This window comes from Sebastes umbrosus, chromosome 6 (assembly GCF_015220745.1).
Source record: "Sebastes umbrosus isolate fSebUmb1 chromosome 6, fSebUmb1.pri, whole genome shotgun sequence".
Taxonomy (NCBI): domain Eukaryota; kingdom Metazoa; phylum Chordata; class Actinopteri; order Perciformes; family Sebastidae; genus Sebastes; species Sebastes umbrosus.
Genome location: NC_051274.1, coordinates 189,696 through 216,346, shown reverse-complemented (window position 1 = coordinate 216,346; position 26,651 = coordinate 189,696). Strand labels below are relative to the sequence as shown.

Below are 26,651 nucleotides of genomic sequence, written 5' to 3'. Positions count from 1 at the left end.
ACATGGCCTATGAGTCCAGTACTTTTATATGCTTATTGGTGTGATCTTCTCAAGGTGTGCACAAGCTGCGAGGACAATGCAGGAACCATAGGCTTTTGTGTGGAGTGCGGAGAATGGCTGTGTAAGACCTGCGTGGAGGCCCACCAGAGGGTCAAAATTACCAAGGACCACAAGATCCACACAAAGGAGGATGCTGACGCAGCCTCCGGTAAGATGGCTGACCCTCACTGCGAGGGCCGACCAATGTTTATCAAAGCTAAAACGACAAAAAGTCTAAATAAGACTAACCCCAGTCAAAGCACAGTGAACGTGGTGCTGCTGATAGGCTGTTGCCATAGTAATGGTGCTGCAGAGTCTGATTGCTTAGATGGTAACTGTAGCTGGGGGACCGTACACCCTGAAGCTTTGACCAGAGTTTTCTGAGGCCTTTTCTGTTTGCAAAAACCTAAACTGGCTTTGACATGACTTTTTTTGCTTTCTATTTTTGTCTTTCTTTTGTTCTGTCTTTCTTTCACCGGTTTCTATGATTAATTTGCCTCACTATTGATTTCTATCTCTCCATTTAAGCATCAGTGGTGTCTTTTCTCTCGTGTGTCTATAGAGTCTGTTGGTGTGCCCGGACAGAGGCCTGTTTTCTGTCCCGTCCACAAGCAGGAGCCACTGAAGCTTTTCTGTGAGACCTGTGACACTTTGACCTGTAGGGACTGCCAGCTGCTGGAGCACAAGGAGCACAGGTAGCTCAACATCTAACACATCCCACACATCTATAGAGACTGGCCGCAACCAAGGGCTGAAATACTACCAAAATGCTTGTAGCTAGCTCAAAACATCAGATTTCAGCATGTCAGGATTATTTTAGCGCCCTATTTCTACCAGGGGAGCAGTTGATAACTGAAATGATATGCCATGGGATGGGACAAATTATCTGTTATTGTGCTAATGTTAGCTGTGTTAGCAAACTACTTTAGTTATCTAAGGCATTTGCAAACAAAATACTGCATAGTTTTCTGATTTATCCACAATCCACTATAACACAAGTTGCATACTGTCAACATGCTTAGTGTAACTTACAGAAATATAGTTAGCCTGAAGGCCTTTTCACACCGGGGCCGAAAATTAAAAAAACAAAACAAAAATGTGAAAGTTTTGTTGCCTATTTTTCGTGTTCAAACCTTTCACACCAAGGCCGACACGAATATTTGCGTTCCGTGTCTTCCACCGAAAATTAAAGTTTCACACTGTCACACAATCCTCAATGCACAAGTTGTTTTAACTATAATAAACCCACAGTAAACTCTACGCACTGGAGACGGCTTGTTATTATTCCAAGTGTGCAGGTCTGTGTCGAAAGGTCACATTTCCAATGAAGCATGTTATTGTTACGATTGTAGATGCTGAGCTTATTGCAGTGGTTTTTATCATTCATGACTGGACTCGATCATATGTGTTTATTATTATGTGATAAATGGCCTTTAATACAAGGCTAATGGTCACTTTATAATGGTCAGTTTACCTCCGGGGCTCTGTGGATTTCTCAAGGAAAGACAGTGAGTTCATATGTTTCCATTGCTGGTAATAACAATAACAGGCTAATAATAACAAAGCTGTACCGGATAGTTTGAAACATCGAAGCTTCATTCACAACACTGACATTGTAATTATTACTAATAACTTTGAGAAACATTACGTGTAATAGTCCACCTTCTCTCTCCCTTACACACACAGAGAGCGACTTGCCGGCTGGCACACACCTGTAACGGGGCGGTCTAGCAGCAATGAGCTCTATCCATAAACAAAATTATGACATTGACGTCTAAGAAAATCTATTGATCTTATGATCAAAAGTCATTAGTTTATCGTTAGTTAAGTCATTAGTTGGTTTGTTTTTATCAGCATTCCAAACAGCTGCGGAACAATAAAAAGCATTGCAAATTAGGAAAGTTTCAGATTGGGTGTGGATAGGCTCATAGAGATAGATGGGTTTGAATTTTTAAATTGACGTGTGATATATTCGCACAAATTATTCGCATTTGGTCTGAAGAGACCTTAAAACTGCCATTTTGACAAAATGCTAACTGCACACGTAGGCATACTGAGTGTCCACAGTTTTCCAATTCTTCCTGCTGATGACTCACTTTTGTCTTCTTAAAGGCTCAGTTTTTCGGTTCGGCAGCTTATAAAAACTTATTTCTGTGTTATCTACCCTGTTGGTAGTGCATCCCACCACACAGCAGCTTTGAGGCATTTTTCTGCTGTTTGCTAGCACATAAAATTGACAAGGAGGCCCCTTCACGCAATACAAAGTCAGTGGAGATAGATGAATTGTTTTCCCCTCTGGTGTGGGGGGGACTTAATTGCGCTCTGTCTCTATTTTACTAATGGACTGTCGTTCTAGTGTCTATTAGCTTCTTTAACTGGTAATGGTTTAACTGGTATTTTTGGACTAAGTCTGCTAGCAGTCAATATTTTGCAACAATTTTCATGTCTGCTTATCAAATTTCTGTATTGGTTGTATACTGGTTTGGCATGTTTTCAGACAGTTTACATATACTTTATATTACTGCCTACAAAGTTTTTGATTGAATGCCTACCCTATATGCAGCCATTGGTTTCAGTTCATTTCAGTACATTATGAAAATCAGTTGCAGAGAGACCAAATGCACACCAAAGATTATGACAAACCGACCATCAGGTTTCGAGATGTGTTTGTCTTAAACACTGATTTACAAAGCAGCCGCATAAGTCACCTCCTTGATCGAGGTAATACAAGGACAACAATGGCCCAGCAATGTAGTCCTGTCTGATTAATTTTGTCCCTACATTATGCTTTGTCATTCACATTTATTTGTGTAACTCATTATCAATACATGTCTCAATGGGCTTCACAAGACCACATCGACAACAATTCCCTACCGAGCCGACAAAACGGGACGACATAAGGGGAAAAACAACATCAGGAGAGGAAGTTCAAAGACACCTCCTGTGTCCCCCGTGGTATCTCAGTGGCATTTATACTAAATGAACAGAAAGCTGATCAGTTTCAATAATCAGAATCTGAAATATGTTATTGGTCCCCGGGGGGAATTGGGACAGGTGCTCTTATATAAACATAAAGAAATGTAAGAAAATACAAATAAAGGAGTATGTAACATGTAAATTATGTACATAATGCTACGATATATAACACAATATATGTAGAGAAATGTAAGTAAATAATAAAAATAAGAATACAAAATGAGAATATGAGAAATATGTACAAATATGTGCATTACAGACATACAATGTATGACATATAACCAGAAGTGGGATCTATTAAGTGTGTTGAATATAAATGCAACAATAGTAGAAATATGAATTAGATAAGAATATTTCTTGAAATATACAATATAAATGCAGTATTAATAAATGCAATGAATTAAAATTAAAATCCAAGTCCAGAAAGCAAAAAAAAGTTTGTTATTCAAATCCTGAAGGTGTTGAAACTTCAGGGTTCCCACGCCTCCCGGAAAACAGTTGATCAATTTCTAGTCATTAAAAACACATGGAAATGAGAGGGAGGGTAAAACGTCCTAGAAAAAGATTTCAACATTCTCCTACTTTCCTGTAGCTGATAATGAACTACTAGGCTATCTATCAGAGTTCCCCAACATGGAGAACATTGCCATCTGAAAGGGCTAAGATATGTTCAGGACCATATGAACGTTCAAGTGGTAGTGTATGGATGAGAGTATTTTGAGCTCTCAGTTGTGTTGTGGAAACGCTGTGAACACACCCCAAGTTAAGTCACATGTTAGCACATGCAGATTGGATGACATTACATAACATTGCTTTCTTCCCGTTCCCAACGTGTTTCCAACAGTTGAATAATGTTAAATTGGTTAGCATGATTGGCTCAGCTGCTAAAGTTCACATGCTTGCTACCTTGTTTTGCCTACATCTGCAAGTGTTTTTGCATTATTCTGTAATCAGTTTGTCATAAATTCTAAGCATGTAAGAGATTATTTATGGATAAGTTATAGCCATTGACTGCCTGTCTTTAAATCAGACGGTGGATGGCACAATCCCTGTCTGTCATACCAGCTAGATCATCACTGAAAATGTCCTGGAAAATGATCTCTAGACACAAATCAGGACGATAGGGACCGAACTTTAGTTTTCACACTTCACAACCATGATATCAAGTCCTCAGCACAAGCCCATTGGTAGGTGATACCAGTAGTTTGAAATTCTTGTGACTTGAAGCCCTGTTGCTTTTTCATTTTAGTTATCTAATCAGGGACTGATTTACATCTTGCAAGGTGAATGGAAGCTCCCACCTGGAATACTGCTCTTACCTACTACAAAGCAATAATAGCAATAATTCCCTGCTCAGATTCTCATAAATCCTATATTAGTAATTAGTAAATCCGTGGTCATTCAGTTCACTGAAAGTTGTTGGTAACTAAAAGTGTGTTACCCTCCTCTACTCTCAGGTACCAGTTTCTGGAGGAGGCTTTCCAAAACCAGAAGGGCATCATTGAGACCAGCGTGGCCAAACTACAAGAGAAGAAGAACTATGTCCATTACTCTGTCTCTCAGGTGCAAAGCAGGTGCGAGTTTTTCATCACCGGTATCCTCTCCAGTGCTGCCCATAGACATAGTTACTGCATGTTAATACCCATGGCAGTGGGCTGACAAATGCAGTCAGCATTTCTATTGGTGGCTAGAGTCTCTAAATGGAGTGTTTTTTTCATCTAGGTTAAAAGAGCTGAATGAGACGCACAAGAAGGTGGAGTATGAGATCAAAATCGCAGTATTTACTCTTATTAATGAGATCAACAAGAAGGGCAAGTCCTTGCTGCAGCAGTTGGAGGTAAGAGAATATTAATTAAGTCAGTTTGTTTGGCTAAGAGCTGCATAAAGTAATGCAAAACCATTTAGAAAATAGTAGTACATTTATTGTAATGTAATAGGTGTATTGTAATCACATCTTCTCATTTATTATAAACTGGAGAAAAAAAAGTTCGGAAACTTGTGTTTGGTTGATTATTTCTCTGTTGTTCCAATGCTAATGGTCATTGTATTTTACATGGTTGGAAAGCCTGTTTATTTACCTTCACAATGATGTCCAACTTGTAAGGATCATGCATTTGTGGGATGAGCAGCACAGCTGATTATGTGGGGAGCGCCCAAGAAAAATGTTCCAAAATGCTCCGTCAATGGTAAACAGTGTATTCTCCTGTTGGTATTGACTCTTGTTTTGAGTTGTTTGGTGGATTGGATGATTGAACTCTCTATCAGTAACAAGGAACAAACAAGACATATTGGCTATTTTACACTTTATTCATTTAATCCACCGTCAGGAGCCTCAGTAGCGGTGGAAGATCCATATGCAGCCAAAACAGCCTGGCTCCTTCTACTCATGCTGGTCACCAACCTGGTCACACGTTGCTGTGGGATGGCGTTCCATTCCTCAACTAGGATTCGTTGCAGGTCAGCCAGCGTGGTTGTGTTGGTCACTCTAACAGGTACAGCACGCCCAAGCTGATCCCACAAGTGTTGAATTGGGTTGAGGTCTGGACTCTTGGCAGGCCGTTCCATTCTCTCTACTCCCACATTGTGGAGGTAGTCTGTGATAACCCTGGCTCTGTGGGGGCGAGCGTTGTCATCTTGGAGGATGAAGTTAGGTCCCAGATTGTGGAGATATGGGATCGCCACTGGCTGCAGAATCTCATCCCGATATCTCCGTGCATTGAGATGGCCTTCAATGATGACAAGCCTTGTTTTGCCAGTGAGGGAGATGCAGCCCCCCCACACCATGACACTGCCCCCACCAAAGGCTGTTACTCCATCAGTGCTACAATCAGCATCTCAGTCTAACCTGCCATCCAACTTTGGCAGACAGAACCTGGACTCATCACCTGAACATGACATTCCCCCACATGTTCAGGTTCCATTGTCTGTGTTGTCGACACCAGCGCAAACGGGCCTGACGGTGAAGGGCAGTCATTGCAGGCTTCCTGGTAGCCTTATGAGAATACACTGTTTACCATTAGCAGAGCATTTTGGCAAATGTCTCTTGGGCGCTACCCACATAATCAGCTGTGCTGCTCATCCCACAAATGCATGATCCTTACAAGTTGGACATCATTGTGAAGGTAAATAAACAGGCTTTCTAACCATGTAAAATACAATGACCATTAGCATTGTGACAACAGAGAAATAATCCACCAAACACAAGTTTACGAACTTTGTTTTTCCCAGGATATAGATTGGGGCTGTCAAAGTTAACGTGATAATAATGCGTCAACGCAAATTTGTTTTAACGCAACTTGCAATTTTTAAGGTTGTAGCAGGCTCAGTTTTAAAGCTAGAGTGAAGAAACTGGTATCCTGTGAAACTAGAAAACGTAACCAACGGTATGATAGATTTTGTTGAGGAAAAACTGGCATGTCCATTTTCAAAGAGGTCCCTTGACCTCTGACCTCCAGATCAGTGAATGTAAATGGGTTCTATGGGTACCCACGAGTCTCCCCTTTACAGACATGCCCACTTTATGATAATCACGTGCAGTTTGGGGCAAGTCCTAGTCAAGTCAGCACACTGACACACTGACAGCTGTTGTTGCCTGTTGGGCTGCAGTTTGCCATGTTATGATGTGAGCATATTGTTTTATGCTAAATGCAGTACCTGTGAGGGTTTCTGGACAATATCTGTCATTTGTTTGTGTTGGTAATTGACAGATATACATCCATTTGCATAGAGTAAGCATGTTTTTTCCACTCCCATGTTGATCAGAGTATTAAATACTTGACAAATCTCCCTTTAAGGTACATTTTTGAATTGCGATTAATTACGATTAACTATGGACAATCATTCGATTAATCACGATCAAATATTTTAATCTATTGACAGCCATTTTATAGATATTAAATATATCTTGATATTTCGATGCATTCTGTTTACTAAATATGTTGTCACATGCCATGAATTACACAGTTTCCTCTTTCTCATGCCTACTTCTCTATAACAGCCTTGTTGTGACTTTTTCCCCCGTCATGTCTTTACTCAGTTCTGTCATTGAATCTGGTTTGTTATATTGTATATACTTGACTACTTCCCCATTTGCTGAGCTTTTATTTATTTAAATGTTTTTGCTGCATTCTATTATAGACTGCTGTAATAACCCAAGCTCTCCACAGGGATCATTACATTTTAATCTAATGAAATCTAATTATCCAATCCATCTACATGCACATTATTCTAACATTTTTGTAATAGCTTGGAACACTCATTTATCTAGCCTCTTTCAGTAGCAGTCCCTTAACCAGAATAATCTCACTTTCTGTCTAGAGTGTGACCAAAGAGCGCAGTATGAGGCTTGTGACTCAACATAAGGATACCACCCAGCTGGCCCAACAGATCCACCATGTGCTCAGCTTCTGCCAATGGGCCATCACTACTGGCAGCAGCACAGCGCTGCTCTACAGCAAGAGGCTGGTATGTTTCTCATGAGCCTCAGATTTTCAGCAGTTGGAGAGGCTAATGCCGACAGTGTTCCCCGAACAAAACTGAAGTTACACCGCAGACAACATGGCTGGTTTGTCATTACGAAAAAGCATTGCACTTTGGTCTGGTTTGGATCACAATTTTTGCTGTACTTTAGAAAAATTATACTAGTTTTAGTGTTAAATTGTAGTTTTTAGGAACGTTTGAGTTGTGTCTGCTTAGGGTTGTAGCTAGTATATAGGTATTTTTCTGTATGTCCTGGATAGATCATGACATTGTGTTTGGAGTATACTTCTGGATCAGCCTTTTCTAGATCGGTGAAGTTGCAAAACCAGCTTTTTTTCCCACGTGTGGATGGGTTTTATTTATTTTTTACGCTCAAAAAAGGGAGACTTCTGTTTACGTGGATTAGACTATTTCCACAAGACAGTCATCAATTTAGATAATTTAGATTACCTTATAGTGGGTTTGCGGAATAATGCTCCCAGTGGGCATGTTGACAAATGGGCTGCTTGTTTTTCAGCCAGACTCAGTAACCAACATTAGTGTGTGTGTGTGTGGGGGTGTGTGTGTGTGTGTGGGGGTGTGTGTGTGTGTGGGGGTGGGGGTGTGTGTGGGGGTGTGTGTGTGTGTAGATCCTGTTCCAGCTTCGCCAGCTCTTCAAGGCTAGACTGGAGCCAGCGCCCCAGGCCAACGGAGTTGTGCGCTTCTTCTGTGACCCTACCTTCTGGGCCAAAAATGTGGTGAATCTAGGTGAGAGAGGCCTATACCTTATTATTATCATCCTTCCTCAGTCAATATTTCTGTCTTATATATTAACTTTCAGTCTCTTATTGACTTATTCTAATCAAGATTAAGAGAGAACAGTCTGAAATGCCATTGAAATGTCTTTCATCAGATATTTCATGGTCTTTTGCATGCTTATTTCTCCATGACACTCATTATCTGACTGACAATAACTCTATTGTACTGTCAATTGATTGTAGTCCCAGTCTAGTGTTTTCAGGGCAACAGCAGTTCTTTGCCTTTCTCTGAAGAAAATAATTTAATACTGCACTCTAGACCGAAAAAAAACCTATCTGTCACGTTGTCGTGTACTCCAAGTACAAAGCAGAATGGCAGCTCATGTCTTGCCTTACTGTACAGTGGCTATAAACAGCGTGAAAATGAAGCAGTAAGCAATAGATTGAAGTGCTCCGTTGCAGAAATACGTAATAAGTAATATTTCACACCTATCTAGAGCATGTGCAATCCTTTAAATAGTGCTTATTGTTATACCTCGTCTTTTTAATGTAGGTAATTTGGTAATCGAGAAGATACCTCCACCTGCGCAACCGCCCGGTGTGATGGTAGGAGGACCACCGATTTCCCCAGGCCAAGGTCAGCACGGCAAACACCCAGGACAGATCAACCTGGCCCAGCTCCGGCTGCAGCACATGCAGCAGGCGGCCTACGCACAGCAGAAGCAGCAGCAGCAGCATCAGCAACAACAGCAGCAGCAGCAGCACCAGCAGCAGATCCAGCAACAGATGCGCATCGCTTCCCAAATGTCCCAGCAGCACGCCAGACAGGCCGGTCCACCTATGGGTCAGCAGCAGGTATGGAAAACATTCACCAGTTAGGGTAGCACTGTGGAATACAATGAAAATATATGCTCCAATCGACCATAGTGACTCACCAACATATTTGGAGCTTACTTCAGTTTTGTTCTTGGTGCACCAGAGAATTATTTTCTTATTTTATTTGATTTGATCACAGTATTTTATCTCTCCAGACATCTGAGAGCTTTACCAGATAGAGGTCTATCTATACAAGATTAGGAATATTTATAATGGAGCAGCCTAAGAAGACCGCTACATCTTTCAGGTCATTAACTACGAATGACTTAGTTGTCAATTCTTTTCCAAAGCTTGCGGTTTCAGATTGAAAGTCAACTTGCAGAGAATTTGAACTGAATTGAGATAGACAGTAAACAGTCATTAACTTTATTTTAATTTTATCGTACGTTGTGAGGTAATGCATTTGTGAGTAGGAACTGAAATTCGTACCTGCGGTGTGTGTTAAAACGGACATCATGCAACTGCAAAAAACATTGCGTGCATGAGCTTTTTTGTCACAAAACACAACAAGAAGAAAACAACTAAGCAGGCATGGAGGTTGTGAAAAAGGATAATTGGGACTTTAGTCTTTTGCTTGAACTTGTTGCTGTTTGGCAGCAGCCTTGAACCCTCCAACAGGGAGACAGTCCCTACTTGCCACGGCATCACCACACGACAGTTACTTAACTGAATCCTTTTGTTTTTATGAAGTGTTGCCTGTGATGGAGAACGTATCTCAAGCAAGGTACAGGTCTCTGCAAGTTGACTTTTATTCTGCACTGAAATGGATGAAAATGAATTACCTTTCTTTCCCTTCTTTTTTAATTAGTCTATTAATCATCATTTTAGTCAACTAAATTTTAAGAAAGGACAAAATGGCCGTCACAAGGGACAGGAACCCAAAGTGATCTAAGATCACTTAATTAATCACTTAAACCAGTCAAAAGCCTTAAAATATATGATTTAGTGTTGTTAAATAAGAAAAAGCAAGCAGTAACGGATGTATGAAGTGTTGAATTGATAATTCAAGTCTTCAGTTTCGATAAATCTACTCATGTCGGCATTAATTATATGTTTTGTTGCTATAGTTGCATGACCCTGAAATCCGCTCGCTGTTTGCATAAATTGCCGTGGTTGTGCTCATCCACTGATCTGGTTTTCACACAGTCAATGTATATGTATGACTTTCGACAGCCTCCGAGGCTCATCAGTATGCAGCAGCTACCGAGAGGGCCTGGGGGTATGAATGGTGGGCCAGGTCCCCCCATGTACCCCTCCTCCCACCATATGCGTATCGCGGGTCCACCGCAGGGCCGAATGCCCACGGCTCAGCCGAGACATAATGGACAGCAGTATCCCACCATGATGCAGCCTCAGCTCCAGAGACAGGTCAGTGCAAACACACTCAGGTTTCACTGTATGGAAATGGATAAACAGAGGTCATTTGGGTATATGTGATTTTGTTTTTTGTCTAACACATCTGTTGCTGTAAATGTTACAAACTGAAACTGCTGTACCGATGTGCAAATGTGTTAAAGATTGTTTAACCCGATATGTATGGATACAAAAGGTGAGGCCGGCCTGAGGCAGCCTAAGAAAGAAATATGCAGTATTTGCTGTATATTGTTTGTGTGTCCTTTTCTAATACCAAAAATAATAATTTGTGAATACTAACAGACATTTAAATGAGGTTTCATATACAGTAGCTGTTTTGCACATAGTAGCAGCCTGGTTCCAAACAATTATATCTAGTTTTTCATGTTTGTGGGTATGATTGTGTTTTTTATTCTTTAGAATTCATTTAGAATAAGATAATTAGTGGTGAGGCCAGTACACAGTTTGTCCACCAGAGGTCTCTAACAGGTTTATTTTTCAACTGTAAAATGTCCCACACAATCCTTAAAAATAATATTAATAATTTAAAGGATTCTTATAAAAATATTATTGTTTATGTTCTGTGTTTAATTGAAAAAAGTATTGGTCAGCCAATATTTGTTAGGCAGAGTCTGAAGTCAGGCTGATTTTAATGTCTGACTGTGAAATCTTTATGTACTGTATATGCTTAAAAAGAAGGCTGGTAGCACTGCTATCCATCTTTCTCCTTCTCAAGTATGAGTTCAGAGCTGCCAGTGTTAAGATAGAATAATCTAATCAAAGTGAAAATTATAAATTATATCATACATTTAAATTGAAAAATCTAACTTCCATTTTCATGTTTGAAAATACATTTGACCAAAATAAATTGAAAACTCCATTGACAAATGACATGTTACTGCCAAGTATAACCCCTATCGTGATATGTAATGGGGCTTTGCGATTTCATTTGCAGTAGCTTTAGTCAGCCAGACACATACAAGCCCAAAGAAAGCATTGACAGGTAAAAAGAAAAACAAGCCCAACCTGCAACCAGACTAATATGCCGTTATTTATTTTAGCAGATATCTCAACCTTGGCCAGAAACCTAAGCAGGCTAATGCTGTCCTCTGATTCGCCACTCTCATAGCATCATTTTTACTTCAACAGGCAGCTGTTTTCAATGAAAAAGTTCTGGAAACTCACTGTATACTACCTGCTCAGCACCAAACAGCAGGCAGACACAGTTAGCGACTAGCTGGTGAACATAGTGGAGCATTTAGCAGCCAAAGTGCCAGATCTTTCCCTCTGGAGTGGGGCAGGTACAAGCTGGTTGGTGGCCCAAAACAGTGTTTGGCTGTGTGTTTTATCTCCATTTCTGTCAGATACCAGACATGCTGTTTGTTGTAGTTGCCCTTATTGTGATGTGATGACTTATGATAGACAGCACTGCTGGCCATCCCTCAAAGTACCTAGATCTTAGACTCGTCCCCAAAGCGGATTGATAACGGTGGAAACAAAACCGTAGCCCTCAAAAATGGCTACATGTTACATAATGTTTTGTGAAGTTCCTGTTTGGGACAATGACGCCTTTATTCAAATGAAATTGCAACACAATGTTTTCTCTGTGCTATTTTTTTAACAGAATTCAGACAACAAATTAAAGCAAAAGTCCAGTTTGCATTTTCATTTTCAAGTTTATAAATGGACCTTTGGAGTTCTCTTCCAAACAAACAAAAGTTATGTTAACATTCAGTGTTACTCACCAAAACACATTGTGTGTATCCTTGAGGTCTAACAAACGCGTCAAGAGCATTTCCCTCCTCATAAAACATTTGCAAAAACAGATTTTTGAAAAATTAAATCCTAATGTCTTTTCCTAACCACTTTTCCTTGACCTCGATGGTAAACGTCGTGAGAGAGAGTTCATAAGGACTTAGGAAAAGACAACTGCAGCGCTCAGAGCATCCTACTGCACTTACACAATAGGCTCCGTAATTATGATGCCATGGCGGCGGATGTTATTGATGCAGATCTGCCGTGGTGAAACTCCGAAGATGGACTACAAAAGGCGCTGCTTCCCCCCATGCATTATTAAATGGTCGTGTCTAGAAGGGAGCCCGCAAATTGCAAAATCTGATCTGACAACTGCAAAAATTCTTGTGAGACTCACTGCCTGACTACCTATCCTAAGCAAGGTCAATGCCTAACCTTAACTATTCAAGGTCAGTGCCTAACCTTAACTATTCAAGGTCAATGCCTAACCTTAACTATTCAAGGTCAATGCCTAACCTTAACTATTCAAGGTCAATGCCTAACCTTAACTATTCAAGTTTAATGCCTAACCTTAACTATTCAAGGTCAATGCCTAACCTTAACTATTCAAGTTCAATGCCTAACCTTAACTATTCAAGTTCAATGCCTAACCTTAACTATTCAAGTTCAATGCCTAACCTTAACTATTCAAGGTCAATGCCTAACCTTAACTATTCAAGGTCAGTGCCTAACATTAACTATTCAAGGTCAATGCCTAACCTAATTAGCTCTTTCAGCGAAAGGCTCCTTCACCCGTGGTGTGTGAAACAGAGAAACTGTTACAGAGAAACTCTGTAACAGTTTACATCAACATATAATAAAGGATTCTCTTACATAACATGGACAACTGGTGAAAAATATGACTTCATTACCAAGGTTGGAATTGAAATAAAAAAAGGGAAAGAGTATAGGAAAGTTTAACAAAACAGGGACCCACTCATAGAAAAACAGCTCCATAGTGCTTCTAGAGGTCTAAAACTCCACAGGGAACCTTTTTAAGCAGAAAAACAAAAAACAGTCCATTTCACATTCAGTTAATATAATTATTGCAGGTTATACTTGGGAGTGCACTGAAAACTGTTTGTTTTGGCATCATTTTGGCAGTAATAGCACATTTTCAAACACGGAAATGAAAGGATTTGTTCAGGCAAATTAAATTTAAATTTGATCAAATTCTTTAATTGAAATACTGGCATACCTGAACATCCATATCCAAAATGCAGACGAACCAATTAAAACATTGTTATACAGGTGTTTTCATCATTCAATACTCTTTTGCACTGCCTTCCCAATATATCTATACATATGAAGCTGATTATTTGCAGATAACAGTATGAAAGTGTACATTTACTGCCTGCATGTAAGCTTAGGTAAGAGACACCTCCACTATATCCAGCCCCTTTTTCTTTGTGTCCAGATGTCTATAGAATCTGAGATGAGCCACCAAAGGTTTCGTTTCTTACTACAATCGGGGGTTTGGCACCTTTTTCCTACTTTGTCATTTGTGTCTTGTGGAGCATGTGTCACCCAAATGCATGATCATGCAACCATGTTGTTTTTCCTACAAAATGTTTTTTTGCTAAAACTCAGTGAATGACTTGCGTGAATTGTTCCTGTCGTCCCTCCTTTCTCCCGGTCAGTGTATCTTTTGGTCATTCGATTTTCCTTTCACAAACGGATATTAAAAAACAAAAAATGAGTGTTTATTTGATTTTCATTTTAAAATACAAAAAATAAAATTGAAATACAAGGCGTTTTTCTTCATCAGGGTCAAAAAGGGATGAACTTACCTTAAAAAAATGGGTTGATTTTCATTTTCTATTTCTAAAAACAAAAAATAAAATCAATAGAAGACATCCATCCATCCATCCATCCATCTGCAACCGCTTATCCCATTAGGGGTCGCGGGGGGGCTGGAGCCGATCCCAGCCGACATTGGGCGAAGGCAGGGTACACCTTGGACAGGTCGCCAGTCCATCGCAGGGCTGACACATATAGACAGACAACCATTCACGCTCACATTCACACCTACGGGCAATTTAGAGTCCACAATTAACCTAACCTGCATGTCTTTGGACTGTGGGAGGAAACCGGAGTACCCGGAGAAAACCCACGCTAACACGGGGAGAACATGCAAACTCCACACAGAAGGGTCCCAAGCCCGACTAGAAGACAGACACAAAAAAACGCCTGTTTTTTTCATATTCTGCGACCGGATGTTGCCATTTACAAAGTAAGAGTGCGTAAGAGTATGTGCTGCGTGTGAGGACGGTGCTGTGTATGAGAGAGAAAACAGTACGGTGCTGCTGTGTAACTGAAGGTGATGGACATGGATCAGTATGTAGTTTTTTGAAACAATAAAAGAGTGTGTCTCAGGGAAGAAGACATGACTGCAGAGTAACTAACTAGTAAGGTAGACAACGAGCTACAGCCTAATTTTAATCAAAACTAGCCGTCCAAATATATGAAATATGCTTTTGCATAATTTTGTATTGGGAAAAATATTCAATAACTTCAGTATTATACAGTGTAGTACCATCAAAATTACTTTACACATCAATGGTCTCCTCATAGTTGTACTACAACACTTAGTTTGGACAAATATACTTTTGCATAATTTTGGTGAATTTTTAATAGAAAAAATATTCAATAACTTCACGGTTATAAAGTGTAGTGCCACCAAATTGTCTCCACATATCAATGGTCTGTTCATGGTTATGCTACAATACTAAAAAAGAATATTGTATCGTTGCCATGAAGACCATTGTAGCGGGCAAACTTCCGTATAAATTAAACCAATTGTAGTATAACCAGGAAGAGACTATTGATGTGTGAAGACAGTCTGTTATCTGTTTTCTCTCATACACAGCACGTTCCTCACACCACAGCACCGTCCTCACACACAGCACCGTCCTCATACGAACTCTTACTTTTGTAAATGGCAACTTCCGGTCGCAGAATATGAAAAAATTGGTGTTTTTTCATTTCTGTCTTCTGGTGATTTAATTTTTTGTTTTTAGAAATAGAAAATGAAAATCAACCTGTTTTTTAAGTTTAGTTCATCCCTTTTTGACCCTGATGAAGAAAAACGCTTTGCATTTAAATTTTATTTTTTCTATTTTAAAACAAAAATCAAGTAACCACTCATTTTTTTTTTTTTTTTATATCCGTTTGTGAAAGGAAAATCAAATGACCAAAAGATACACTGACGTCTCCCCTTCCTTTTTCTTTCTTCCTTCCTTTCATTGTCCTTCCTTCCCTCCTTCCTATGGTCTTCTTTTCATCAATCCATCCCTCTCTCTTTTTCTGTGCAGCACTCCAACCCAGGGCATGCAGGCCCTTTCCCGGTGGCATCCCTCCATAATGCCAACCCCACAAGTCCCACTAGTGCCAGTATGGCAGGTGCCCACGCTCACCGCGGCCCTGCCAGCCCTATCATAGGTCCCATCGAGCTCATCCCCTCCGTCACCAATCCTGAGAACCTGCCCTGCCTACCTGAGATCCCGCCCATTCAGGTGCGCACATTCTAACCATGTATTTGTTGTTTTTGTAGGATTCATAACATTTCCTTTATTTACTTTTAAAGGGACTGTTTGTAACTTTTTAAGCGTATAAATGTAGCGGGTCGCCACACATGCGCGCTCGCATATGCGCGTTCGCGTGTGGCCGCTGCCTCTCCTCCTCTGCCTGCCTGCCTTCACTCAGACACAGCGCGCGTTCTCAGCTCGCTCCACCTCTAGACGTGAACGCGCGCTCACTCCACACTTCAGAAGAGTTAGTTTAGCTCTGAGAATATCTAGTGAATGCACAGGGGACGTTTGTGCAGAAATAACTGCTGCAGCTCCTCCAGACCAACAGAGGTTTCCCGTGTCTTGTGAAGTGACGGAGCTCCTCAGCGAGTAACGTTACCGTCTCGTTACCGACCGGGTGCCGGTGTCTCTCTGCTCTCTCCGGCTGCGGGCGGAGAGAGCAGGGAGACACGCTGCAGAGCCCCGCTGCATCAGCCTGCGCTGATGCAGGAAAAGCCAACACTAAGATCAGATCTAAATCATGTTCATGGGGAGACCTTCGTCTGGTCAGCTAACATTACTGCCAAGCAGCTGAAATATAGAGTGATATTGTGCTTTTAGCTGACGTGTGTCGCCTCACTGTTTTGAGCGATGCTCGTTCAGGTATATTTAGAGCGACCAAGCGCGAACCCGACGCTGACTTTCGTTGATTTCATGGCCACAGGTGTCACTGTTAACAAGCATTTCTGAAAGTTACAAATAGTCCCTTTTAAATTTTTGTGAGATAAATTCATTTTCTAATTGAAATGAAACACATATCGAATGTATCTATTGAAAGTATTGCATAATTAACATTATGATAAACAGTTGAACATTTTGAGACCAAGAAGAAGGAGTACAAATTTGTAAGCTGCGAGTAGCGATGAACGGGCCCTCGCACCTCCACGTGCATCGGGGGGTACTGGCAGGACGACGATCGACGCGGCCAGGCACAATGAAACCAGAACTCTGATGAGTGCAATGATGCCTGCCACAAGACTCTACGACAAACGGTTCATGAGTTATGAAAGGGGGCGTGGCTAATGTTTTGGGGCGGGGCTGTGAGTGTCTTTTTGCAAGTAAATGTCCTCAGGACTGGACTCTTATCATGCCTGAGAAATTTGGGGCAGATCAGACTATGTACAGTGGAGTTAACTCCGTTAACTTATCTTACCATTTTTGTTACCAAATTGGAGGTGAATCTGGTTAACTTGCTAAGAGAAGTATGCCAAGATATAGCGACTGTAACTTCCTGTTGCCACTAGTTGGCGTTATGAGTATGAGTGAAAATTTTACTGTAGATGTCTTCATGCCAGGACGCTCATCAAACGTCTTTAATTTGGAAAAGAACTGACCATCTGGAGTCGAGTTACAGCGGTTTGTTTGTTCATGGCGACTAATCAAAATTCACCATGCCGCCACGGCGCCACCGTTCAATAAAAATTCTCAATTTTCAAAAGGAAGCATCATCAAGTTCTTAAGGCTTTTCTGACCCAATTTGAGGTGGATGTGATTAATTTGTGAGGCAGAGTACATCAACATGTAAAACATTACATTTCCTGCTACCACTAAGTGGCGCTCTGACTGCGAGCCAAAATTTGCATGTGGATGTCGTTAGACAGGGACTTTTATTAGCCGAAGTCACAACAACTTCCTGTTTTTTGGCGAAAGGAGCCTTTTCGCCGCCATGCCATGGTAACATAGTTCGATAACTTTTTGATCTTTGGATAACTTTTCATCACAAAGGTCTTAAGATACTAATGACCAATTTTGAAGTTGATCAGGTTAAATCTCTAGGAGGAGTTCGTTAAAGTACAGCGCCTGGAAATGGTAAAAAGACAACCTAACATTCAAGATGGCCGACTTCCTGTTGGGTTTACGATATACCTCCAAATGACTTTTTTTTACGTCTCAACATGGTTCATATAACTACCAAATTTCCTACATCTAGGTAAAACATGTCGTCAAGGCTACTCAATACGGGGCACTAGTGAGCCAATTTGTCACACCTGAGCATGAAACCCATATCAAAGATATATTTCACGCACTTCTGATGTGTGTGCAAAATTTCAAGCGTTTGTTAGTAGCCCAAGCACCTAATTTTTCCGCCCAAAGACACACAATAAAAATAATAATCATTAGAAGAACAATAGGTCCTCATACCCGACGTTGTCGGTGCTCGGGCCCTAATCAGAAGAACAATAGGTCCTCGGATCCGACGTTGTCGGTGCTCGGGCCCTAATTAAAGCTGCAAGCAGCGTTGAGCGGGCCCTCGCCCCCTAGCGCACGTCGGGGAACACGCTGTCGTGCATTCCCATGAAAGTCGGACACTGCACGCCTCATGTGGCCAAAATGACCGTTTGTGAGAATAACAGTCTGAACTAATTTAAACACTATATTATTGCCTAGCAAAGTGAAATCTTATACTTTCACTTAAATTGAAGCATTCTTGACGTTACAGAGCTGTGCATCAATGTCTGTTATGAACATTGTCGTCATTCCTCATTTGCATTGTGGGATATTTATGCCGCTGTAGTGTCCAGCGTTTGCATACTGTAATATTTCACCAGGAATAGTATGCAATTTGCGTACTTTTGGTTTTCATACTAAAGATTCAGACATACTAAAAAAATCTCACATACTGTTTTAGCGTACTAAATAGCATGTTAGTCTGGAATTTTGGATGCAACTTATGTCTATTGACTGGTGTTCTTTCCCGTGGTTGAGAGTCAAGTTTCTATTAAATATATTCCTTTACAAAAATCCATTGACCTCTTGAGTAGCTTGATTCTCTCTTGATATTTTCCCTACCACTGTGCTTTTCTAGCTGGAGGATGCAGGTTCCAGCAACCTTGGACACCTCCTGTCTCGCTACATCACAGCCAGCACGCAGCAGCACCTTGGCTCGTTGGACATGAACCCCTCACCTGGACTGTCCACACATTCTCCTGGATCTTCAGGTACCCACACATTCAGGGAGATGGACTCCCATTCACATCGCACAGAGCTTCCTGTTTAATGTTTTTTGCTTCATTTCCTTCTTTGTTCTAATCACATTCATAATGGCCTGCCATTGGCTCTAACTGTAAAACACTGCCAAATGTTCAGATGTGACTTTTTACACACAGGTAATTCACTGGATTGACAAAAGCAACAACATTATTTAATGTATAAACCATTTAAATTCAGTTTCCAGAAAATGATCATGATATACCATTACCATGTTATAGAAGTATATAGTGTAAAATATTGGCAATGTTGCCCACCCTTCATCATATCCTGTATCTCCTTCCTAGATACTGTGTATATCTTATGTCCCTAGAGAAATTAAACTTTCATGTACTTGTACAATAAGAAATGATCACTGCTGCTTCGTCGTCACCTGTTTCCTCTTTCCTTTCTGTCTTCAGGTCTATCGAATGCCCACACACCAGCACGACCTTCAAGCACGTCCAGCACAGGCAGCAGGGGCAGGTAAGAAGATATGAAGTATTTTAGTAGCAAAACACATTTCTAGAAAATATTAAGACGCCAGAGTCCAAATTAACTGGATCAATAAATTAACCAAAGACTTAACCAAACTTTTAATTCTAGCAGTGAGTCACGCTGCTAAAATGAAGTGGTCAGAGTGACACGATCGAAGTAAGCAACAATCGATACAGACGAGACTTGGTCAAGCTGCATATGCTCAGCAACAGCAGGAGCCAACGTTCTAAGAGCATGACCCCGTCTGTATTGCAGCTTAAACCAGACGCTTGAAAACCTGTGGCTGGGTTAATGACAGAAGGTGGATGTGAAAGTGTGACACCCCTTGTCTCGTACAAGCATTTTATTAGTTAACAATGACTCTAATCTTTACCTAACCTTAATAAAGAAGTTTTAGTTGCCTAACTTTAAACAGTAACCCCAATACTCTTCTTTGTCACACAAGAAATCACCAAACCCCCTTAAAGAATGTGTCAGTCTAGGTCTTGCTTTATTAAAGCTGAAGTAGGCGAGATTAGAGCAAATATGATTCAAATATTTTTTTTATATAGAAAACAGTCGCTATATTGTGACAGTAGTACATGAAACAGGTAACCTGAAAAAATCATGTTCCTCTGGTGTCCTCCCGGTGCTCCTAACGGCATCTACAAGATTTTACAGACCAGAGGAAAACAAGCAGTCAGAGCTGATCTGAGGTCTGCTGTCCAGCTGCCGTCTATGAGAGCCGGCTGTCAATCACTCGCAAACTCCAACCAAACGGTCAAACTAGTCAGCGCTGATCAAATATGAATCAATATTGTGTAACTGTAATGTCTATTTCTCTCTTCAGATGTTCTCAGAATCATCTTGTAGTGTACGGTTTAGCTGTAAAATGAGAAAGTTTGTGACCCTGCCGCCATTGTGAAATCTGGTGAAGGATCGCCAAGATCTGGTCACATGACTGGAGCACAGCCAATAGAAACGCTCTCTCAATGAAATGACCTGTGATTGGTCAAAGTCTCCCGTCACAGGCTAGATGTTCTAAAGCCTGAAAACAGAGCCATGAGGAGGAGCAGAAGTCTAGTTTTCTCTCAGAACACTTGAATTATAATATGCTGAAAGGTTATTATGGAATTTTTGCCCAATGATGCCAAAAATATACTGACTACTGAAGCTTTAACACTAACGGGCCAAATGAAACAAGCACAGTGTTTGTTTGTCCTGTGTTCAACGTACTGTATGGACTGAAGTCACTACAGTTATTAGACTTGCAGTCTCAGTGAACTTAACAAGTGGAGTCATAATTAATAGTAAACTGGTTTGTAGTTGTTAATGAGTTAAAACAATTACGTTAATCATTTCTGCGTGGTTCATTTTTGTGTGTGTTTAAGCTGTAGCTCTGCGGGGAGGGCGGGGCCAGGAGGTGGAGCTGCGGGGGAGCAGGTGAGGGTGAAGCAGGAGCCTGGTACAGACGACGGCTACAGTTGTCCAGCTTCTTCTCTGAAGACCGAACGGGGCAAAGATGCTGGAAGGAGTGCCTGCATGGTATGAATACTGTTCTTCATCTATTAGCTTTAAAATGTGTGATAAAAGTACTTCAACAAGTATAAATTCATCCATATACAATTACATTTGTCGAAAAAATTGTTCAGTTATTTATGATCTTACCCAAGACAGACAAATGTCCATTGTAAAGTATGCTAAAAATAGATATGCCTGATAACTGGATGAATTCTGACAGAATCCATCAAACTTTGCCTTGGACATACTCAGATATGAGCTTCTTATTATTAAAGAAAATTGGGAAGATCACAAGGAAGATGGAAAATGGGACTGCAGTATGGAAGAAAATGGGAAATAGATACAAGATTATACATGTGCTAGGACTGATGAAATAAGAAAAGTCAGGAAATAAACTTTGCTCCATGTCACATATTCTTTGACATTGCTTCTGGGGCTCCATACTTACAGACCGTATTCTAAGATATACGTTAAAATAAAACAATTGTTCAGAAGATTATCATACTGTTTAAACCATCTAATGTATTGGTCTGTGTTTAACCGCCAGATGAGCAGTCCAGAGAACAGCCCCCATCCTGTATTGGGAGTCGTATCTGCCGGCCAAGATGCTCTCAAGGCTTTAGGGGAGCGCATCAAAACAGAACCCCAATCTGAGACATCTTGTTCTGGACTAAATGGCTCCAGTGCCTCTTCTTCCACTTCCACTATGACCTCCACTACCTCATTATCCTCCGAGAACAGCAGCAACACAGCAGGCGCTCCGCTCACCAATGGAAACTCGGACACCAAAGGGGGAGGGGCGTCAGCTGGAACAGGCAATTCTGGTGGGAAAGAGGACGACCCCAATGAAGACTGGTGTGCTGTTTGTATCAACGGTGGTGACCTGCTGTGCTGTGACCGCTGCCCCAAAGTGTTCCACATGAAATGCCATGTACCCACCATAAAAATCTTTCCAACGTAAGTGATCAGTATAGGTGGTTTTGTTTTTGGGTGGTGTATTTTTATAACAACAGTTTAGTTGCTGTTGCACACTGCCACGGCACTCATGCTGAAACACGCAAATGCACACAAGAAGAACTGCAAAGTTAAAAAAGAGCAGAAAAAAGCCAAAATAGAATGGATGAGATGCTACATTAAAGCCAGAACATGTTTTAGGGGCTGTACATATGCTGCTTCTAAGAACGCGTAGAAAACGCCAGCCGTGCCACTTTTATCCAAGGTGATTTGGAGGTTGCGTTCCTGTCACACCTGTCGTTACCAAGCAACCAAAACCTGCGCGCTGCAATGACGATAATGAATTGCAGTAATTTAGCAGTAAAAGCCTCACTGACTAAACTAAACAAAGTCAAAACAAAGATAACTGGATTTCAACCACCGATTTGAGGGCGCAAAAAATGCGGCATGTGTACGGCCCCTTAGACATTGACTAAATTGATATCCGGTTTGTAGTAACAGGCTCATACTAGCAGCGAGATACCTCTGTCTAAATATAATGTCTAAGCACATCATGCATTACCACAACATTTGGCTTTGGCTGCAATTCATTGAGCACGCAGATGAAAGGTCATGTTAACATAATGTCCTCTGTGTGATTTCTGTGTCTTAGGGGTGACTTTCTCTGCACATTTTGCCGGAGTCTAACAACCCCTGAGATAGAGTACTGTGATGACAGCAAGAAATTCAAAGGAGAGCAGAGCCTGAGTCCTGAGGATCAGCGGGTCAGTACAGCCAAGACACTCTCAAAGTCCTCTTCATGTTTAGTACAAGGCAGCTAATACTCTCTCTGCATCTCTCTGTAGAAATGTGAACGTCTCCTGCTGCACATCTTCTGTCATGAGCTCAGCGTGGGCTTCAGGGAACCTGTTCCTAGCTCTGTAAGTAGCTACACACGCACGCACACGCACACACGCACGCACGCACGCACGCACGCACGCACGCACGCACGCACGCACGCACACAAGTTCAGCCAGTTCCACTACCTGACGGCCCAGATCCTGTATCTTTTGTCTTATTCCCTTCCTTCCTAAAGGTTTATTTTTACTCCTTTGTTTTATTAGTCCACGTACGTACGTGGACTAATAAAAACAAAGGAGTAAAGTGTTGTTGTTCTGCCCCAAACAGATTGCACGCAGATTGTCACAGTGGTGTTTTACATAGACATGGTTGCCACTTGGAATAACAAAGAAAAAAATATTGTGGGAAAGTTATGAAACCAACTGTACTTTTGGTTAAAATTCCAAGATAGTTTTACCTCTTTTGCAAACCAGGACAGTTTTGAAATGCATTGACTGAAAACAACTGGCACGCCTTTTTGTTTCCTGTGTGCTGTTATTTGTTTCTTGTTTTATTTTATTGCATACTTTATTCTATATTTTATGCTTTGTGGTTAATAATTCATTGGTTAGCTCTTGGTAGGCTAATTATTTTATGAACTCATAAAATGCTTTGAGACATGCTTGTGTTGAAGAGCTGTACAAATGAACCTAATTTCATATAGCCCTCACGTTGGTAAATCAGAATCAGAATCAAGTCTGATTTGAGTTTTCAATAGTTAAAAGAAGAGACTATTTTATGGTTATTTATATTTGCAGTATTCTCCACGTGCTGGGGGCAAATGGAAAATGTTGTAGTCGTTGAACTTTATGAAGCTTTTTGACCCATTTGGTTTTGCCGTGCTCCCTTACCTTTAGTGCAACATTGACAAGACATTCTTATTTTTGATTACTGTTTAGGAGGGTGTCCCTGTGGCCTGGTGGTCAGGGGCACACGCCATGTGGCCTCGTCATCCCTGGTTCAGTTACGGCCTGAGGCCTTTCTTGCATGTTTTACCCCGTACTCTCACTCCACATTTCCTGTCTGTCTCTTCTGTCAAGCTATCAAATAAAGACACAAAAAAACATCTTAGAAATAAATAGGGGGTTCATCTAGCAGCACTATAGGTGCAAAGAACCTTCTTGGAATTGCTCGGGTTATCCCTCCTCTTGTTCATTCTTGTTTACTGCCCTAAAAGTATCTGGTCCCACAAAAGTCTCAGCTTTACAATCACACCCAAGTTATGTAATTCTAAGACTGTTTAGGGACCCCAGTATACAGAAATATTAAAATACAGCTTTTCAGAATAGGAGAAAATAACACATTTGTACTGCATGCAAAAAACTACTTGGTTTTTGCCCAAAACGGCATGTGATTATTATAAAGTGGGCATGTCTGTAAAGTGGAGACTCGTGGGTACCCATAGAACCCATTTACATTCACTGATCTGGAGGTCAGAGGTCAAGGGACTCTTTTGAAAATGGACATGCCAGTTTGTCCTCACCAAAATTCAGTGTGTCTTAGGAGCGTTATTTAGCTTCCTTCTTGACAAGCTAGTATGACATGATTGGTACCGATAGGATTCCTTAGGTTCTTTAGTTTCATATGATGACATTTCTTTGATTTGTAGCTTTAAAACTGAGCTATAACCTTCAAAAGACAGAATAGCGGTCCGCCTCAGCGTTTTGGAGAATCAATACAGTATCTCAAAACATAATATCGTGATACTCATGTGTATAAATATTTTCTTACACCCCTACACAAAAGCATCAAAAAGGTTTACTATTTCCCCAAACCTAAACCTCAATTCCAGTGCCTTTGGGAGTTGATGTCTGATTTCTGAGTTTCTGTTTCTGCCAAACCGAAAGCCTCATTGTCCTCTGCCTCTCATGTGAAGGCAAATAGAAACTTTTTCAACATCCTCTGAAATAGTTAGAGACGTTGTCTGAACCAGTTTTGTTCAACCAGGTGCCGAACTACTACAAGATTATCAAGCAACCCATGGACCTGAAGAAGGTGAAGAGGAGGCTGCAGTTACGGAGCTCCCAGTACTACCAGTCCGTCCAGGAGTTTGTGTCCGATATGCGCCTGGTCTTCACCAACTGTGCAAATTACAATGAGGTGAGCAGCATGAGTATTGAGCCTGCTTTGGGAAATGGCTTGTGTGTGTGCATGCAGACGAGGGTTAGACTGGTTAGAGTTGAAGTTTGAATTGCCACAAGCTAATGACCATTTTCCTGCCCCAAAAATACCAGGTATTAGGTATTGATTATCACCTCAATGTAGTAGTCTAACCTGTGAAAACACAGCCTGACATTGGTAAGGGGTTACTACTAACACTGACTGTTGGAGGTTGGAGTATAGAGGCTTCACTGTGCTCTCTTCACACTGTCTGAACCCTGTTAACACTGTCTGCATCACAATGATAATAACAAGTTTGGTTTTTAATGGGTCACTGTGGTCACTTGATTATTTCATATTCGTATATGGGGAAATAATTTCTTTGAATGTATATTTTGGATGTATTTATTTAGTTTGATTCTTTGTTGTGGGTATCCGTTTAACTGCCTCTGATCTGGTGAACCCTCTGTGTCTGGTAAAGACACAGTCTTGCTTGATATGTCACTGAGAAGGATCCTTTATAAGCATACTGTATATGATCATGTACTACACTTTCCAACCACATGAGGGAGCTTCTGTTTTATCAAGTGAACAAAGTCTGGAATGACAACCCAGACTTCCCTGAGCCATCACTTAATTTGTTGATGTTAAAGGCTCTGAGCTGCAGGACAACCTCAACATATATACCATACCATATTATTATGGAACCAAAATGAACAGCAAGCAGGGTTCTCACCTGAGAAGGATGTTGGTAATGCTCCATACATCTGGTGTCATGTTAGTTTGCATAACTTATTGATATTGAGCAAGACATCACTGTAATGTAATTTGATTACTCAATTCTTTAAGTAATTAGTAAGTTATTATTTAGTGTGCAATTACTCATGTAATTATTCAGGTGATATAGGGCATCACCCATGGCAACACATATATAAAGGTCTAGGTTTTCAAGATAGATCGAAGCTCAATTCTCAATAAGAATTGTTTGAGCCTCCAGCTCTCGAAAATTTAACAATAGTTAAATCTTCGAGAGCTGGAGGCTCAAACAATTCTTATTACAACCATTTGAATTTGTATAATTAAAGAACCAGTTTCTCTTTAATAACAGAAAGTGCCTTCAGGTACTTCTTCAGACATTTAGAACAGTTATTTCATGAGAACCTGTGTCCACCTAGCATATACACAACAGAAATGTAATATTTCTTGGTATGAGTATTAGAAAATGTTGAACTGATGAACTAGTACCAACACAATGTAGAATTTCAACTAAGAAATGCTGTCTCTCTCCAGAAAAATCTGCCTATAAATCTATTTATCGACTTAAAAAAACAAAACAAAAACACATAATGGAAATTCTATTTCTCAAAGGCGATCAGAGGTTTTTCTGGAGAGCTTTGGAGAGCAGCAGTACTTAAAGCGGCAGTTAATTGAAGTCTTTGATGACGTTGATAGCATTCCCGGAAAATACTTTCTTCAAGAATAAACTATTTTCAGTCGGCTACATTTACATAATCTATGATTGATTCTTTTCTGTGCTTATATCAGTTGTAAAGGCAACTTTCTTGACACATACTATCAACATATAGAACCTTAAATAATGCATTTGTTTACACATAAGTGGTGAAGAAAAATCAAAGACAGAACTGACATTTGGTAAAACAGGAAATCTGTCTGTAAAAAAAAAATATATATATATATATATATTTATTTATATATATATATATTTATATATATATATATATATATATATATATAAATAAATATATATATATATATAAATAAATATATATATATATATATATATTTTTATATATATATATATAAATATATATATATATTTATATATATATTTATTTAAAAATATATATAATATATAATATATAAATATATATATATATATATATTTATATATATATTTATTTATATATAT

At 40.3% G+C, this 26,651-nt stretch overlaps 1 protein-coding gene across 4 annotated transcripts in view; it reads left to right on the top strand.

Annotated features, from left to right (window-relative positions):
- Window positions 1–26,651, top strand: part of trim33 (tripartite motif containing 33) — a 42,414-nt gene that overhangs the window by 10,641 nt on the left and 5,122 nt on the right. For 2 of the 4 annotated variants that reach the window (XM_037772114.1, XM_037772115.1), the window contains exons 3-19: window positions 55–208; window positions 602–734; window positions 4,473–4,589; window positions 4,738–4,852; window positions 7,333–7,479; window positions 8,124–8,241; window positions 8,785–9,086; window positions 10,281–10,475; window positions 13,672–13,728; window positions 15,569–15,769; window positions 18,630–18,762; window positions 19,213–19,276; window positions 20,659–20,812; window positions 21,336–21,745; window positions 22,395–22,506; window positions 22,588–22,662; window positions 24,569–24,721. In XM_037772114.1, the coding sequence (XP_037628042.1) occupies window positions 55–208; window positions 602–734; window positions 4,473–4,589; window positions 4,738–4,852; window positions 7,333–7,479; window positions 8,124–8,241; window positions 8,785–9,086; window positions 10,281–10,475; window positions 13,672–13,728; window positions 15,569–15,769; window positions 18,630–18,762; window positions 19,213–19,276; window positions 20,659–20,812; window positions 21,336–21,745; window positions 22,395–22,506; window positions 22,588–22,662; window positions 24,569–24,721 (2,640 nt within the window). The remainder of the gene's footprint in view (window positions 1–54; window positions 209–601; window positions 735–4,472; window positions 4,590–4,737; window positions 4,853–7,332; window positions 7,480–8,123; window positions 8,242–8,784; window positions 9,087–10,280; window positions 10,476–13,671; window positions 13,729–15,568; window positions 15,770–18,629; window positions 18,763–19,212; window positions 19,277–20,658; window positions 20,813–21,335; window positions 21,746–22,394; window positions 22,507–22,587; window positions 22,663–24,568; window positions 24,722–26,651) is intronic. The other 2 variants (XM_037772117.1, XM_037772118.1) reach the window with 1 other exon arrangement.